This window comes from Periophthalmus magnuspinnatus, chromosome 15 (genome assembly GCF_009829125.3).
Source record: "Periophthalmus magnuspinnatus isolate fPerMag1 chromosome 15, fPerMag1.2.pri, whole genome shotgun sequence".
NCBI classification, from domain to species: domain Eukaryota; kingdom Metazoa; phylum Chordata; class Actinopteri; order Gobiiformes; family Gobiidae; genus Periophthalmus; species Periophthalmus magnuspinnatus.
The window spans coordinates 6,824,314-6,841,401 of record NC_047140.1 but is presented as its reverse complement, the minus strand read 5'-3'; the positions used below and the strand labels follow the sequence as shown (position 1 = coordinate 6,841,401).

Here is a 17,088-nt window from a genome sequence, read left to right as displayed (position 1 = left end):
TGTCTTGCCCCAGTGCAGATATATGGCATAAGCAGCTCAAAATATGCTGTCTGCATCTACTATCGATAATCAGGAAGTGTGTGTTACCATGCTAGTTGCTGTTAGCTTTATCATGACAGCAAAACTCTGCTCTGCTCTCAGAAAGTTGTGAAAAGAGCTTATAAACTCATCATAGTGAACAATTAGGATGATCTGAATGCATAAGAAGGAATACCACTATGGACCACTGCAAACCATTTAAGATGTGTTTTTCATGTTTATGACAAGAAAAATCAGGCTACACTTAAAAATACTTTAGGGGAAAATGAAAAACGATGTCAATGCTGCTTTTCCTGAGCTGGCAACGGTGAGGAGTGAAGCATTAAATATGGCAAAAAAAAAACAGTGGTTGCTGGATCGTTAGAGAAATTTATAGATGAAACCACCATACTGAGTCAATTGAAGCTAAGTGCTCTTTAAAAAACATTAGGAGCACGTCCTGGAGGAAAGGAGTGGCATAATTTGGAGCAAAACTTTTTGATACTGAAATAATCCATATCGCACAAAATAACATACTCCTGGTAATGTTTAAGTTCTAGATTTAAAGGCACTACTTGGACCAGAACTAGTTCATTTTAAGCGGTTTGCAGTGGTCCAGAGTTATTCCTCACTTACCTTTGCATTCTGAGCAGGGGTGTAGCACTAAATTGTGGGCCCTCGGTACAAACTATCTTGTTGCATTCGCACTAATAAAAATGCAAATTACAGACTTTGTGAGGGGCCACTCCCAGCACTGGGCCCTGGATAAACAGTACCCTTTACCCCCCAGTCCAACACATGTGATTCTGAGCGTTCAATGAGTTTATACGCGCTTTTCACCACTTTCACAGACCAGAGTGGAGTTATGCCGTCACAGTTACGCTGACAACAACTAATGCTGATGCACACTTCAGGTTAATTGCCCGTTATTTATTTTCTCCTAAGGCAAGAATTGTTTTGGTTTTGCTCCAGTCTGACTTATTTTGGCACAGTTGTGAAAGAAGCAATTTACAATTTATCAACCCACATATTTTTTAAGATGGTGCAACCCTAGTGCAAGTGATGGAACAAAAAGCTCTCCAGGAAGACATGACTTCAGTACGCAGGATTACTTAAACAAATAAAAAACTGTTGATGAAAAATGTTAGTTTAGCCCAGTGGGACCTAATATGTTCTCAGGAAGGATGCAAATAAATAGGCTGCAGGAAGATGTATCTAATTTCCATGTAAACTATTTGTCTTTACAGAGGATCAGATAAGACCTAAGTGGAACCATGCCTCAGTCGACCATCTCATGTTCTTATAGACACAGAACAGACCTGCACAGACAGAGACATATGTGAGAACAGACACACCAGCCAACAGCCAACACATGTCAGAGTGAGGCCCAGGGCTGTTTACACCTTATATGTAAGAACAGGGACTTAGCGCTAGCATGAAGAGCTGGAATATTTAAAGAACAGATATAATGCTAAATCAACTTTTTGGAGCTTTCTACTATGTTGTAATGTTGTTCCCTCATCGAAAACATGCCTGAAGAGGTTTTATGTCATCCGTGCATGTTTGAGTAATCTAGTGATCTCTCCCAGGCACGATTCAAACCCTCCTTACGGTTAGCTGTACAAATCTGTCCAATGCTCAGTGCACAAGTCACCCATGCTTCTGCACAGCAATTTTCCATAAATATTCAAAAATAGAATACAAAACAATATGCTACAACTTCACAAACCTGATGCAATGTACAGTAGTTTCATTAGCGTAAAGCAAGTCAGTCAGTCAATCAATCAGTCAATCAGTCAGTCAATTGTAAGCAAGTCAGAGCGTCAAAAATGGAAGTGTTAATACATTGTTTTTTATAGCATTTTCAAAACAATAAAAGGTAATATGGTGATCTAAATATGTGTTAGCAATTAATACCCCACAGAAGTGTAGTACTCTCATTCTTCATTTTAGTATTGTTTAGTTTGGTGTCAGAAGACGGTTGGCATTTGAGCAACGCAAAACTTTCCTGTCACTACAATGAGCTCTAAAAGTTGTCCATTCTCACTCTACCTCAATAAACATCCTTCTTGTTTATACTCTCAGGCTTTATTGGACAGAGCAGCTGAAGAGTGAAATGAGGACAGAAAGGACAGAGAGGACAGAGAAATTCAAAATGGCTACAGCTTGCCAAACTATCGGCATCAAGATGGTCCACTTGTCAACCTGGTTTAGCCCTGGATTAGACCCTAAAAGCGATTAAATTGACGATTATTCAGTTACTCCGGTCTAGCACCAATGACTCACTCATACGTCCCTTTCACACAGGCAATGATAGGTGGGTGAAGTGTCTTGCTAAAGGACACAACAATGGCACGCATGGAGCTGGGATGAAACCTCCAACTTGACCTCACTAACACATAAACCTTTCACATAAAATGGCAGTACTCCGTGACAATTTCAACTTGCTTCAAAATGCATCCGGACACTAACACAGCCAGCCCTCTTTGACCTCGCTGCTACCTCGCCAATTAGTTTTGCGAGCTTCTGTGGCAGTTATTTGGCTCGGGTTACTTCCTTAATGCACACCGGACGCCGCGATGCGATTGGCCGACATCGCATCTCAATCTGGTGCCTGTAAAGCGTCACCTGCTCCATGCGCGGCCATCCAGCGGACAGCATCCATATTAAACAGTGGGGGGCTTTGAAGCGTGGCTGTAATGTCACTTCAAAGACAGTAGGACATATGAGCTTCATTAGGCGAGAGTACCGCCCGTTGTCAGGAGAGAAAGCAGCACCATGCATGCACCAGGCCACCCTTGTGTTTTTCCCACTCAGACATGGGAGAGGCAGAGCTCCACTATGCACTGTGCAGGAAAGGCCTCAGAGTTACTTCCTGGTCTGGGTCAAGGCTACAGGGTGAGGAGGAAGGATATGAAGATGCCGGAGACAATGAGAACAGCTGCTGGGAACATTTCAGGCATATTTGAAAGGCGAGAAAGTTTACATTGTTGGTGGCCGGTTTGCAAAAAAATAAAATAAAAAAATCATATCACAGTTTTCATTTGATGACGATTCATGCAGTTAATATCAGTTATTAAGAGGTAACTAAAGCCATCTGCTGCTTTGGAAAGTTTACTCTTCACTGTGAATGTGACTGGTTGAATCTACCTGTTTCTCACTCAGAGCATGATGGAGGGTGACCAGTAAGAAGCCAGCCACCCAGCTCTACTTTGCATGCTACGTTATCACAATAATGTCAATTGACTTGCATATTCTACCTATTCATATATCAGGGGCATGCACCTTGTCATTAAAGAGCACACATTATGCATTATTGTGGCTTTAAATCCTTTTAAAACTTTAATAATTAATGCTTTTGGTCACCTTGGGATAAGTAGTTTATAAACTACATCTCTGTTTCCAATGAGTCATTTAGGCGTTGGAGCTCCCTCTGCTGTCAGCAACAGGAATGATAAAGATTAAACAAATGAAGCCCCTAGGGAACGTGAATGCTACGCTAATAAAGCCAATGCAATTTGACCACAGGAAGTTTGTAGATGGCTTATGGATTTATGGATTATGGAGAAGTCACAGAACAATCTGGGCAAAATACAGACAAAGCATTTTTGAGTGCTTAGAGAAGATGACTTTGGATTAATGGATTAATGAAAGAAGCTTGAATGAAGCAAAATACAACTCCAGGTATGTATTTGATGAGGAGACAACAATATAACATGGTTAAAAACTAAATATGTCTGTATAATATTTGTTCTTTCCAAATAAAAATAAAATGGAAAAAAGACACAAGTGATAGGACAATGGATGGACAATAAAACCCCATGCCTGATTTTTCCCCCATGAATCTGAGCAAAACATGTCTTGTCACTGTACAGATATATTACATAAGCAGCTCTTGAGGTCAAGTCCACTGCGTGCTGTCTGCATCTAATTAGAAAGTACTTTATTGTTTGTTTATTGTTTATTGTTCAATAATTAGGAACTGCACGTTAGCATGCTACTTGTCTGAGTTGTGAAAAGCGCCTGTAAACTCATTGCAGTGACTAATTAGGATACTCGGAAAGCATAAGGTAAGAGAGGAATAATTGCAAACTGTTTAAAATGAACTAGTTCTGTTTTGTCACCTACAGTAAAAATCAAGTACAGCCTTTAATTTGGAAAAAAAAGTTAAAGAAAATGGCTCCTTAGGGGGCTATGCTAATGATAATGTATGTACCGACTTAACACACGCGCCTCCTCAAGCTCCACTTTTGTTTGCTCAGCTCAAAAGTACTTAAGTTGTTTCTTACCACAATCCTTTATTACTCTTTCTCAAGTACTCATTTGGCTGACTGGGTTTCCCTTAACCTTTACTTGTGCTTACAGTAGAGAGATGTCTTGGCTGCTCCACTTCACATAATGACAGTGGTTTACCTATAAAAGCTGATTACTCTGGTCTGGACTATAATAGATATAATACACTCAGGTTGGCTTAAGTGTCTGGGTGAGGGGATCCCATGGGTGCACTGTCTAGATGTACAGTACGTGTGTGGTAGGGCTCGGGGATACTGAAAAAAAAATATATATATATAGAGAGAGAGAGAGATCGGAAATATTGTTAGGGAATTACACTGATAATGATATTGTTCTAGTTTTATTATATAAGTATGAGGACAAAACTGAAGTTGGGTTTCTAAAAGGCTAGTTAATGTATCAGAGTTGTGCATGGTTTTGAATCGAGTCATAGCATTTCTTTAAATAATTTAGTTTAGATACATTTTCAAGCCTTGATTATGAATGTTGTTGTTTTTTTTTTTAACTTCTTCCTTCAGTTCATTGCTAGTCATTACTAACTAGAAGAGTGTAGCTGTAACTGCACTTGAGGAAAATGTGTTGTTTTAATTTTTTATTTGCTATTTTTGGTTGAAAATATTCCATGGTAAACCACCTCTACTAAAATATTACAAAATCACATCAAGCAACTATATGTAATAAGACTGGCCATGGGGCGACAGTAGCTCAGGTGGTAGAGGGTTTGTCAACTGATCAAAAGATTGGCTGTTTAAATCCCGCCCTCGACACAGACATTCATACACCAGTGTCTCTGTGTGTGAATGTGTGAGTGGATCCTTGATGTAAAGTGCTTTGAGTGCCTTGAAGGTGGAAAAGCACTATATAAAAATGTGACCATTTACCCTGTTGTTCTCACATAACGCCACTAGGTGCTATCTATGTTACTGCTGTCTGACACCTGACAGAAGAAGGTCAGAGAGCACAGGTGCCTCTGAACAAAGCCCAGGTGAGGGGGGAGGGGAAAACAGGATTGACATCTGTCATCTACTGGTAAAAAAAAAATTAAATCAACTTGCAATGGTAGCTTTAAATAAGATAAATGATGATAAAATAATAAATGACACATACATTAATGATAAAACAATAGCAAATACTGCCCATGCCACTGTGTCAGGTTCCTTGTTTTTGGCAATGCTGATGGTTTTGCTTTCTTTTTTGGATAGCAAAAGACAAAATTTAAATCTGTCAACTGGACAAATCGTTGTAGGAGTGGACACTGCCTTATATTTATCTGAAGAAGCTAACTACACTGAAACTGTAAACAGCTATTGTCTCCAGTTTCAGCCTTTCAACGACACTGTTCAACCTATAATGGTCAACTATTGTTCTCCCTCACCCCTGCAACGATTTGTCCAGTTGACAGATTTAAATTTCGTCTTTTGCTATGGATCAGACCTGGACGACTGAGGGATTACACAGACTACTAACTGTGGGAGGGCATCAGATAAAAGTAAAGAGTAAAAACTGGCCACACTACTATGCACTGTGGGGAAACTTGGAAAAGGATAGAACCATTCAAGCCAAAAAAATGAATAACAATGTATGGTAGTATGTGTGCTTGAAGAAGTGTTGAGTGACTGGTGACACCCATAACTCCATGCAGCACCCTAAGGACACAGCGCACATCACAGCTGCCTGAGACATGTCAACACTGCACTTTGAGCTTAAGGAAGACAACTCTTTATTTCACCAAGCATTATGTCTGGACTTCACAGGTGCACTAGAACCACCATGTCTAACAATGAGAAGACTGAACTTGTTAGCATGTTTATGTCTTCTCAAGTAAGTGCAAGAAAAGACTCAGAGGATACTGTTCTGAACAATGGACATTTTGAGTTTAAGTCCTCAGAAGCTAAAGCTGGGTTTTTCCATCAAGGTTAAGTTAACATCTAGCATGGTAAGATTGCACTTCCTGGTTCACAACTGATAGAAACACTTTAGATTAAATGCAGACATCACACACAGGTCTCTCAATTTGACATTAAGATCTGCTTTTATAATATATCTGTATTGGGGCAAAACATTGTTTACTTTATTACATGAAAAAAAATATTGGGTACAGTCCATTTAATACATAACTTAGCAACAACAGAAATGTGGTCTGCCCTGTATACAGTATGTTTATTTATAACCTGTTGTAAAAGCTATTTCCTATTAAAGCTGTGCCTATAAACCTTTTAAACCCGAATACTCAGGATACTATTTTGTCTAATAAGTCTTACAGAGCACACAACATAGTAAAAAACAACAACCTCAACCTTGCCATCTAAAATCTCCATTTGTAATAGGTTTAAAGAATTGCAGTACAATATTTTGCATAATGTATATATTTCTCCAAAGAGAGTAAGTACAATGTGGGTACATCGCCAAAATGCCTTAAGTGTAAAACTCATGTGGGCATGAGGGACCACTGCTTATGGGAATGTGCTCACATCCAAACATTTTGGAATAAGGTCTGTGCCAATATTTGTAAAGCCACAGGTCAGCAGCTGGCAGGCAATCCAATGATGTGTTTACTGGGACATATTCCTCCTTCACTGGTACAAAATGAGCATGAGTCATTCTTGATGATGGCTAGAAAGAATATTATAGTGATGATGATCCTCCCTCTGTTTCCCTGTGGAAGTCACTGATGTCTGACCTCTTGACTATGATCAACCTTGGACATTATATTGATGGATATTTTCAGCTCTTCAGCGACAAATGGAAGAAGCCACTGGAAGCAACTAAGGACTAAGTGTCAAATAGACTCAAACAGGCAGCCACTTTGGACTTGAACTACCACAAATCTTTCTGGACCTCAGATTAAATGATCATGTATTGATGTCTTTCAGACCAGTCTGTATTGTTCGTTTGTTTGGTTTGTTAGTTTCATGTTGTATATATATTTTTTAAAGTTATAAATAAACCATTTAAAAAACAAAACAACATCTACGCTCAGTTGTCTTGACTTATTTCTACCACAAAAGCAGAACCAGAACCAACAGCCTCCACAGCCCCTCCATCTCTTAGTCTTCACCATTTTCATGATTTTTAAAGGTGTATTAGTAACTTTTCTGTCTGGAAGGAATATTTGCTTTGGCTGAAATGTTCCACAGCATGGCATTACACTCATCTGTCTCCATGGACCCAAGCAGGTGGCACCACAAGGCCAGGTTACAGATCATATCTAAGAATTGTTTTTTTTTGTTTTTTTTGTTGTTGTTTTAATAATAAAACATCTGTAATTGAATAAATGTAGGACAGATAAGATCAGTGTCACACCTTGGAACATTTCAGGCAAAGGAATAACATTTCCATGGAAACAACCCACCGGAAAAGATACGCAGTCCACTTTTAAAGCTACCCATCATAAATATATATTCATCAATGTAACAACAATAACCCACTGATGCTCGCCCTCCCCCAGAGCAAAACCAGGCCTGAGCTCAAAGTGCATAGATTAGCCCTGGTGCATACATTACTGTCTGAAACTTCAATGCGGCGTCCTGGGAGCTGACACAAGCCATCGTCTGCACCTTTTGATCTCCTCTGCGGCACTGCACTGAAATAATAAACGATATTGTAATAACAGGCTATCGAACCAAGGCACCCGGGACAAGTTCACTCAAGCAGAGAGTCAGACATTTGGAGAAAAAGACCTAACAAGAAGAAAAGATGGGGAAAGAGAAGACATTTTAGATCCAAGTCGTGAAATATGGTGCTGTCAAGTTGGATTTATACCAGCTTAAAGGGGTGTTTGAGGGCTTTTTGAAGGCGGTTCATTAGAGGGTAGCAGTAGTGAATGGCAAATAAAACAATCCAGAGTAATCGGTTTCAAACATAAGGTCATTTGTTAAAGGGTTGTCAAGAGGTTAACTCCATAGCGAAAGTTGGAGTATGTCTTAGCTACGCCAACTCTTCAAAATGAATATTGTAATGGATTTAATATGCATTTTGTGTTTATTGGGAACATAACCACAACATCTTTCTGATTTATATATATATATAAATAACCAGTTAAAATGGTGTACGTCAGGTTTTTATGGTTGATTAAATTCCATCATTTTTCCTCATATTGATCGATCCTGATTTTGAACTGGTCTTAAAATATGGCTTCAATATTACCTTCCCCAACAAAAACAATATAGTGCCATTTAACACAAAGCGTAGCCATATTTCTTCCTTCAAAGTCTGAACTCTAGATATATCTTGATTTCGTAGAGAACTTTGTCAGTGAAATTAGGGTTGTCAAAAGTACTGAAAGTCAGATACTAATGGATCTCTCTTGAGCAGGCACCGATATCGAAAAAAAAAAAAAAAAATCACATAATTGGATTAAATTTGACCTTTTCTGAACAGTTTCATATTGAGTTTTATCAGAACTAGTGTAATACCACATGGTTTAATAAATAAACACTATTATTTTGTGTTGAAAATGGTAATATTGTCAAAAAAAAGAGTATTGTGAAATCGAGTTTGAAATTTTAGTATTGTGAAAACACTATGTGAGATGTATTTACCTTGACATGTTTGGGCCGCTAGTTGCGAGTCGTCTTCAGATCTGTCACTTTCTTTGTCCTTGTGAGTTTTCTTGTTGGCACAGGTCATATGAGCGAAAACAATACAATAAAATCACATTTCAAATCACGTTTCTTAAGGCAGTGATCATACCACAAAAACATCCCAAACTAGACTTCAAGAGAGACCTTCAGAGAACTAAACTTTATACTTGACTCTACCTTGCCCTTTGACCTTAAGCAGATAATTCCCTTGTTACTTCCTCCCTGCATTTACATTCCTCAGTGCCATCCTGCATTGACACAAGGCCAGTGTGCATCCCAGAGACATGCTACAAGATGTGGGTCACATTTATTCCTGGCAGGGCACTAAAGAGCGCTCCAAGTTCTCAAGACCACATGTTTGGAACTGGGAGATTTGCGGTTGGTTGGAAATGATCGTATTGGAAGTGCACATGGAGCAGAGGTCGCTGAACCCTATGGAGTCACCTGATACCACGGCCAAATTGCTTCAATGCGCAGACACAAGGAAAATGTATGTATGCTAATTGGAAAGCCTTGGCATGGAGAGTAAAATTACCGTAAGTCTGGGTTGAACTTTGCTTTGTGGTAATCAGTCCAACCCAGCAGACTAAACATTTATAGAATTTGGGATTTTTTTTTACTAAAATGTGTGCTATTGTCCAACGAGTTCCCACACATCCTGGCAAAACTGTTGAGTAATCGTTAGGCATTCTTTCTTAAAGAGGTGGTATTGGGGCATAAACAACTTTTTGTAGCTTTCTATCCTGTTATAATGTTGTTTCCTCATCAAAAACATGTCTGAAGTGGTTTTATATGTCATCCATGCATGTTTGAGTAATTTAGCGATCTCTCCGGGGCCCAGTTCGAACCCTCCTTATAGTTAGCTGAATGATTTGTCCAATACTTAAGCCTACACCATCCATACTCCTACATGACAATTCTCCGTAAATAATAATAATACTAATTTAGCATTTTCAAAACAATATAAGGTAACTTGGCTCCTGCTGAAAGTGGTTGGGGCTGTTCAAACGAATACTCCAAGCTGACTGGGAGAAGTGTCACAACAGCAGAAGCAGAAAAATCTAACTTTGGTTATATCCAGCTGAGAGAAAAGCACAGGCATCTTACACAGATGCACAAAGCACTTCCCTCTGCTTATTCTTTTGGTTTGCTTCAGTACTTCACATTTGGTTTCTGTCCAAACCACAATGTTGCCTTGTGTTTGGTCCAATCTCTGACCCAGAGGTGGCCGGACCCAATCGCATCAGTGGAGCCTGCCAAGATGGATTCATGGAGTTTTTTAACTCACAAATATTGTGAGAATCCATCTTACTGCACAAGGTTAATTCTTCCTCTCCTGAGCTCAAAAACACTTGGACACACAGCATAATGTCATAAGGTAGTAGAGTTATGATGCTAAAATTTCAAACTCATTTTCAATACTAAGAAAATGTTCAATACTCAATATCAATTTCACTATCACAGTGGTAATAAAAACTCTTTAAAAACATTTTATGACAAACTTATTTGGTGGTGCTCTTTCCAAATGTGTGTGTGTTTTTTTTTATTTTATTCACTTTCACCAAACTCATTCTGCTCTCAAATTGCCTTCACCTTGCAGCTAACTAATTCTGAAGCTCAGTGGTCCCTGGTCACTGGTACTTTTAGCCTGATTTGAACTGGTTCACTCCTCAGAGTGGCAGAAGCCCCTCTTTCTAAATGTGCAAAAATAACAGTTCTGTTTTGTGTTTGAATGAGGGCATGCATGAGACGTGATAACTTGTCATACTGGACAGAACATGTCCTGAAAAAGTCTTGGAAAATGATTTCAAGCAAAGAGCGGGAAGCCTGTGGTAGAATCAAGTTGGCATTCTCCACTCTTCTGTGTCCAACATGTGCTTTGGTTTTGTAATGTTTTTGTGTCCACAGACCACAAGTCATAAAAGATTTGGACCATCATTCCACGGTATTTATGGCAATCCAATGGCATTATTTTCATAGTTCTACTCCAGGACATTCTTTGGGGAAAAATTGTGTTATTATGCGTATTCATGTCAATCAAGTATTCAAAACAGAAGAGAAACAAGCCGATTGGAGGAGACTCAAACCTCAAGTACTCATAAAGGAGGAAAACATAGCAAGGACAAGTTCACTCTAAATATTGAATTGTTTAAGATATGCTTGTGTAGCCAAATCTATTGTAATGACTTCCAAAAGGCCTGGAATGTTTCACAAATTGGCAAATGTAGCAGTAGGAAAAAGCCAATTTACTCCATCTTAATGTTATTGGTTCGTAGGAGGGAAGAACATAAGTTCATAATTTATTACGGTGGTAAGATAATTCTCTAGCCACAGCTGCCTCGAGGCTGACTGACATGGCTGCCACTTACCTGGCCAGTCAAGACTACACGCTTTTCCAATACTCTACAGAGACATGTAGTTTGGTCTTATCTCGTAAATTCAGATGCGTGTGATTGACAGGCAGATTAACCAATCAGAGAAACACATAGTCCATGTAAATAATAAAAAAGCATGGAGGTTTACAAGTGCATACAGAATTCGGAATTGTGGACTTCAGTAGTGTCAGTCAACTAAGCATTAAACACAGTTAATATTGGATTATAGGAGTTGGATTTTGTTGTAAATGATAGATGTCCAATGAGCTTGCCCGTTTCTCATGTGTCACTCTGTTAGAGTTTGGCCTGAGATGCAGCAGCGGGAGAAGTGACCAGACTGTAAATCCTAGGCAGAGGATTTCAGTCTGGATTTACCAAGCAAGAAAACCACCAGAAAGAACATACCAATAGTCAGGAATGAAGAGAAAATCCCAAGTATCTCTCTATTTATACATGCACAAAGCAAAAATCAGACTATTATTGGAAATCTCAAATTATCAGATTATCAAAATGTCACATACACAGTTACATTTGATATGAATACATTGATTTTTGTTGGATTGTTCACACCTGTGCAGGTTTTGAGAAGGAAGATTATGAAAAAAGGACAAACTAATGTGGCAAAGACAAAAATGAAAGAAAAATTTAATAAATTGAAAATGCATTGTACTTTGTTTTTCAAATACAGCAACTACTCTAAAAATCCACAGATTAACTGACATGTGTCATCACGTGTTTTGATGATCACGTTTCTTTTTTGCATCTTAGTATTACTGTATCAGGAGACTAAAATTTCAAACTCAATTTCAATACTAAGGAACTGGCTTGTAACTTTCATATACAAAATGATTGTACTTTCTTTATATTACCATGAGATCTTATACTAGTTCTGTTAAAGCTAAAACTGACATTAAAACTGTTCAGGAAAGATCAAATTTTGCTGTATACGACACTACTTTATATACTTACAATTACTTATATGCAATACTTGCTCAAATGAGTATTTAGTTTCAAATTTAGTTTTAGTGTCAATTACTATCAGATTTTCAATACTTTTTACAACCCTGGTTCATCTAAACACACTCCAAAAATCAGATTTCATTTTTGGGTTATTTGATTCCATCCATTTTCCTCCGCTTTATCCAAGGCCGGGTCGTGGTGGCAAAAGTTTCAGGGAGGCCTACACTTCCCTCTCCACACACACCTCTTCTAGCTCTTCTGAGGGACATAGTCCCTCCAGCGTGTCTTGGGTCTTTCCTGGGGCCTCCTCCTGGTGGGACATGCCCAGAACACCTCTCCAGGGAGGCGTCCAGGAGGCATCCGGGTATAGATGCCCGAGCCACCTCAGCTGGCTCCTCTCGACGTGGAGGAGCAGTGGCTTTACTCCGAGCTCCTCTTGTTATTTGCATTTGATATTTCCAGGGTTATTTGATCATTCTTTTTGTTAGACCATGTAAATGCATCCAATGCCACTATGAGGGTAAACTGATATAACTACAAGCTAAAAAATATGTGTATAAAATAATAGCTTTTGCTAAATAAATTCAAATTCCTAATACTTAAATCTGTAATAAATATATACAGCATTTAACTAAAATCAAACAGACCACACAGTGCAGTCTTAAAGTGAAACTGGATCTAATTCACCTCTCCTCTCCATTAAACCCTATGAAGCTTTAAGTCCTGGTTTAAATGCATTGCAGCTCTATGACTCATGGGCTCTGTGCCGCACTACTCGCCAGGCACATCCCTCTGCGTGTATGCTAACCTGATGTATTCTTTCATGTTCAGAGGAAGCACAATATCCTGTTCCTAATGCCACTATTAGGCGGGACGTGCCCTCCAGGCTGCACCCCTCCCTTCTGATATATGAGGTGCTGCTGGGATACAGTCACCAAGCGCAGGGGGGATGGTTCTCATTTGAAGAGCAAAAGTTGTTCCCTGTAGCATGACTTTTTTCAACTGTTTGGAAATGCAATATAACCAGGCAAACACAAAACATCTGAGAGTATACATGGAAACTAGTCATAAGTACGTATGCCAAATCATGGAACAAAGCATTCAACATCACTGTTATATAAACATGTATAGTAACGGTGAGACATAGACGAGAGACCACCTTGTTGTAGCGACTGAGCCAGAACGCCTACATCAATTTATTGTATTTGTGAACATTTCTTCAATTTTACTCAGAATGACAAATCTAAAATTAAAGTTGCACTACGTAACTTTTCTAGGGGAGGGCCCACCACCTGCTTGTCTCGACTAAGATGTTATTACTTTGCCTGAAATGTTCTACAGTATGGCATTAAAGGTATCTGTCTTCCATTTATTCCTGTAAAGATGTTTTACTGTTCCCAAAAAATACCTTAAAAATATGCATTCTTATTGTGAGTAGAGTTACCTCTCCACAGATCTGATTAGTAACTTGGCCTGATGGTGTCACCGGTAAGTTTAATGTCATACTGTGGAACATTCCAAGCAAAGAAATATGTAAGATCACCATGGAGACAAGCAGGATGCAGGCTCTCAACAAGAAAAGTTACCCAGTGCACCATTCATGTTGTTTCATAGTATAATAATGTTGTTGTTTTGTTTTTTTTATAACACTACAGCATGTGCACCTGGACACAGAGACATCCTCATTCAGGCACAAATTCTTAAAGGTCCTACATTACACAAAACTCACTCTTGAGCTTTTAACCATGTTATAATGCTGTTATCTCCTCAAAAACATACCTAGAGTTGTGTTTTGTTTCATTCACACATGTTTGAATAATCCTAATAATTGAATACTGTATCACCACATGACATCACAAGGTGGAAAAGAGTGTTTTCTGTTTGAGTGAAGGTACAAACTCGGCCTAAATATGCAGGGTTTGTGTGTTAAACACGTGCGAATAAAAAAAAAAAACAGGGAATGTTCTTGATGAGGAAACAATATTATAACATAGATCAGAAAATAACATAATCTGGGCCCTTTAATCCATCAAGCTAAGAAGACCGTTTTATTATTACTCAATCTTGCTTGAGGGAACTGTTGTTGTGTCGCCCCATTGCCAATAATCACAGAAAATGGGTTTATTGCAACAGAGAGGGCATCTGGTATAAATAATCTGCCATATCGCCATGCATTGTGGGTGGTGGTTGACCAATAAACCAGATGCTGTTATGAGACCTCTGGAAGCACCTCCAACTCCTGACTTCAATTCAAACTGTAAAACAAGCCAAAAACCATTATACAATAACATATCCCAGCTCCATACCACAAAGCAATGTATTTACATGACTTGTGCCTATTGTTTTCTCCTGTTTATAACATAGAAATACAAAACTGCTGTTCATGTGAAATGTTTACCAGAGTTTCTGACATACATGGTTCTTTCCTGTCAGTTTCAGAATTGTCAGCTAGATGTGCGTACAATTGTTTCAAACCCATTTTTGATTTTAAGCCAGGATTTTTTAATTAATATCATTAACCTTTTAACCTGTGACTTATCTAATATCCCTAATGCCACAAAGCACACTAGTTAAAAATCTCTTGTTGATTAGCCCCAGGTGCTTTCACTGTACGTTCAACAATAGCGCATTTTAGTTTTACGCACGAACCGAATGTGGCTCCAACTGCTCAACCACAAACCCATTCTTGTGAACTGTTGCTAACAAGTTAAGACTAGTCGGTAAGCAAGTAATAAATGCATTTGTGTTGTTCTATCCTGAAACTACTCTATGCAAACAGGTAATCAAATAAGTCAATAGCGGTTTAAATCCCTAAGTTTGCCATGTGTTTTTAGCCAGCACCTGTGCGTCAAGTTGTTGGGAGTAATAGAGCGAGGGGGAGGCTCCACCTGTGTGTCCCGGGGCAAAGCTCCTCCCCTCGGCCCCTGCACTTCACGGTTACCCTGGAGCCGCCACAGCACAAACCAGTGTGCCGCTCCAGACTGCAGTTTACGCACACGCTCACTGCAGGAATGAGCGCTTCCATATGGCTTTGTTGTGGATTTACTGAACGAAGAGCGATGTTTTAAAGAGTGTTTTGTTGTTTTAGCGCGAGAATCGGTTGGTAGAGTTTCCAAAATGACTCTCCCGCCGCGGTTTATCCAGCTGTCCTCCGCGTCCCTCGCTGTGGTCCTGGCACGGGACGAGGAGAGCTCCCACCTCGGCACCGAAGTCAGCGCCAACACCGGGCAGGAGATATTCGCGGATTTCAAAGCCCAAAATTCCCGCAGTTTTTGGAATAAGAGACTGGTGAAAGCTGTGGCAGAGGTGCACTTCCAGGGATGGATGGAAAACCTGGTGCTGTTCATTCAGGGCAACGCCAATAACCTGGAGGTGCTGAGAGAAGCGTGGATGCGCCGTGCCCTGAGGTCGCCAAAGGGGTTCGTCATCAAAGCCGTGGGTAAGTTACGCTCTGGAGAAGTGGAAGCGTGGACAGAAGTGGCTTTTGAAGGGAATGTTAATGCTGCGGTGGGGAATGAACAGGGAACAGCCACCACTTGTGACCATAACAAGAAAACAAGTGCAGATTTGTGCCAGTGGCTCAATGGGAAGTGGTATGGCTGTAATAACATAGCCACTCACTAACCACTGTGGCGAACATGTTTCAAAAGTTACTAACCACAATTTATGTTTATTTTATGGAGTAGCGAAACAATTATACAAAATATAATATGTATAAACTGTGATCATTTGGAAATATATACTTAATGTGACACAAAAGTACTGCAAGAAAAAACAAGTGGGCCTAATCTAAAAAATGTTTTGCTTCCAGGAATCTTGTTGCATGTAGATATGGTCAAAGTTACACTGTCACATGAAAGAATTCCACAGATAATCTTAATTTCCACACTTCCAATATATATAAACGTGATCATTACCAGTGAATGCTTTAATGAATATTGTTAAGTCTGCTTATATTAACATGAGCGGAATCGTTTTTAATATGTTAGTATGCAATAAATCAGGGAGTTAGTGTTGTGTCGAGGTTCTTTGACTTGAAAAAAAGTGAAAGATTCTAGGTTCCAGTCAATTTCTTCAACCAACCAGAACTTGTACCATCCAAATCATATTAACAAGAATTTTAAGACTCCATTCTAAAGTAAAGCTCCCAAATTCTGAACTATTCAAACCCCTTGTGAACAGAGCGCTGTTGTGTGTGTTGTCTCCTTGGAAAATGTACACAAGGCATGCCTCATTTGTCTACACATAATCAGTGTTGCGGGCTTTCCGATACCTGGGTTCATGTGAATACACTACCTTCCACTGGAGCTCCAAAACTGGGACGACATCCAACTTCTTGTTAGCTATTGCTGTTAAAGATTTCTTGTCCAAATATTTCCATTGGGATCAAGACAATTTTTCTTTTCTTCTTTGTATTTATATTCTTTAATGCACAACTAATTAACAAATTTGTCTAGTTGATTGAGCATGTGTTTCCATAACAGATGCACTATAAAACTGCAGTCATCTTGTCAGTCATGTGTAGTCATTAATCATTTAGTGCATGGTGCTTGAACTTGGTAGAAAGTCCAATCAGGGGTCTTTGTTGCAGCTTTGTGTTTAGGAAAGCTTGTTAGCGAAACCATACATTAGCTATAATTATGCCTAATAGCTTTTTTAAGGGACCATTAGGCCATTTTCTGATCTTACTATGTTGTTTCCTCATCACAAACAGACCTGGAGTTGTGTTTTGTTTCATTCACACATGTTTAACACACAAATTCTGCATATTTAACATACAGAAATTCCAGTCTCTGCTAAACAAAAGGTAAAACGTAGCTGCTTCATGACATCACAATGTGTAACTGAGCATATTGAGC

General features: G+C 39.2%; 1 protein-coding gene across 1 annotated transcript in view; it reads left to right on the top strand.

Moving 5' to 3' along the window:
- The first annotated feature begins 15,207 nt into the window (after window positions 1-15,207).
- stox1 (storkhead box 1) overlaps window positions 15,208-17,088 on the top strand; it is a 33,148-nt gene continuing 31,267 nt past the window's right edge. The window contains exon 1 of the mRNA XM_033979488.2: window positions 15,208-15,668. Within this exon, the coding sequence (XP_033835379.1) occupies window positions 15,347-15,668 (322 nt within the window). The 5' untranslated portion in view covers window positions 15,208-15,346. The remainder of the gene's footprint in view (window positions 15,669-17,088) is intronic.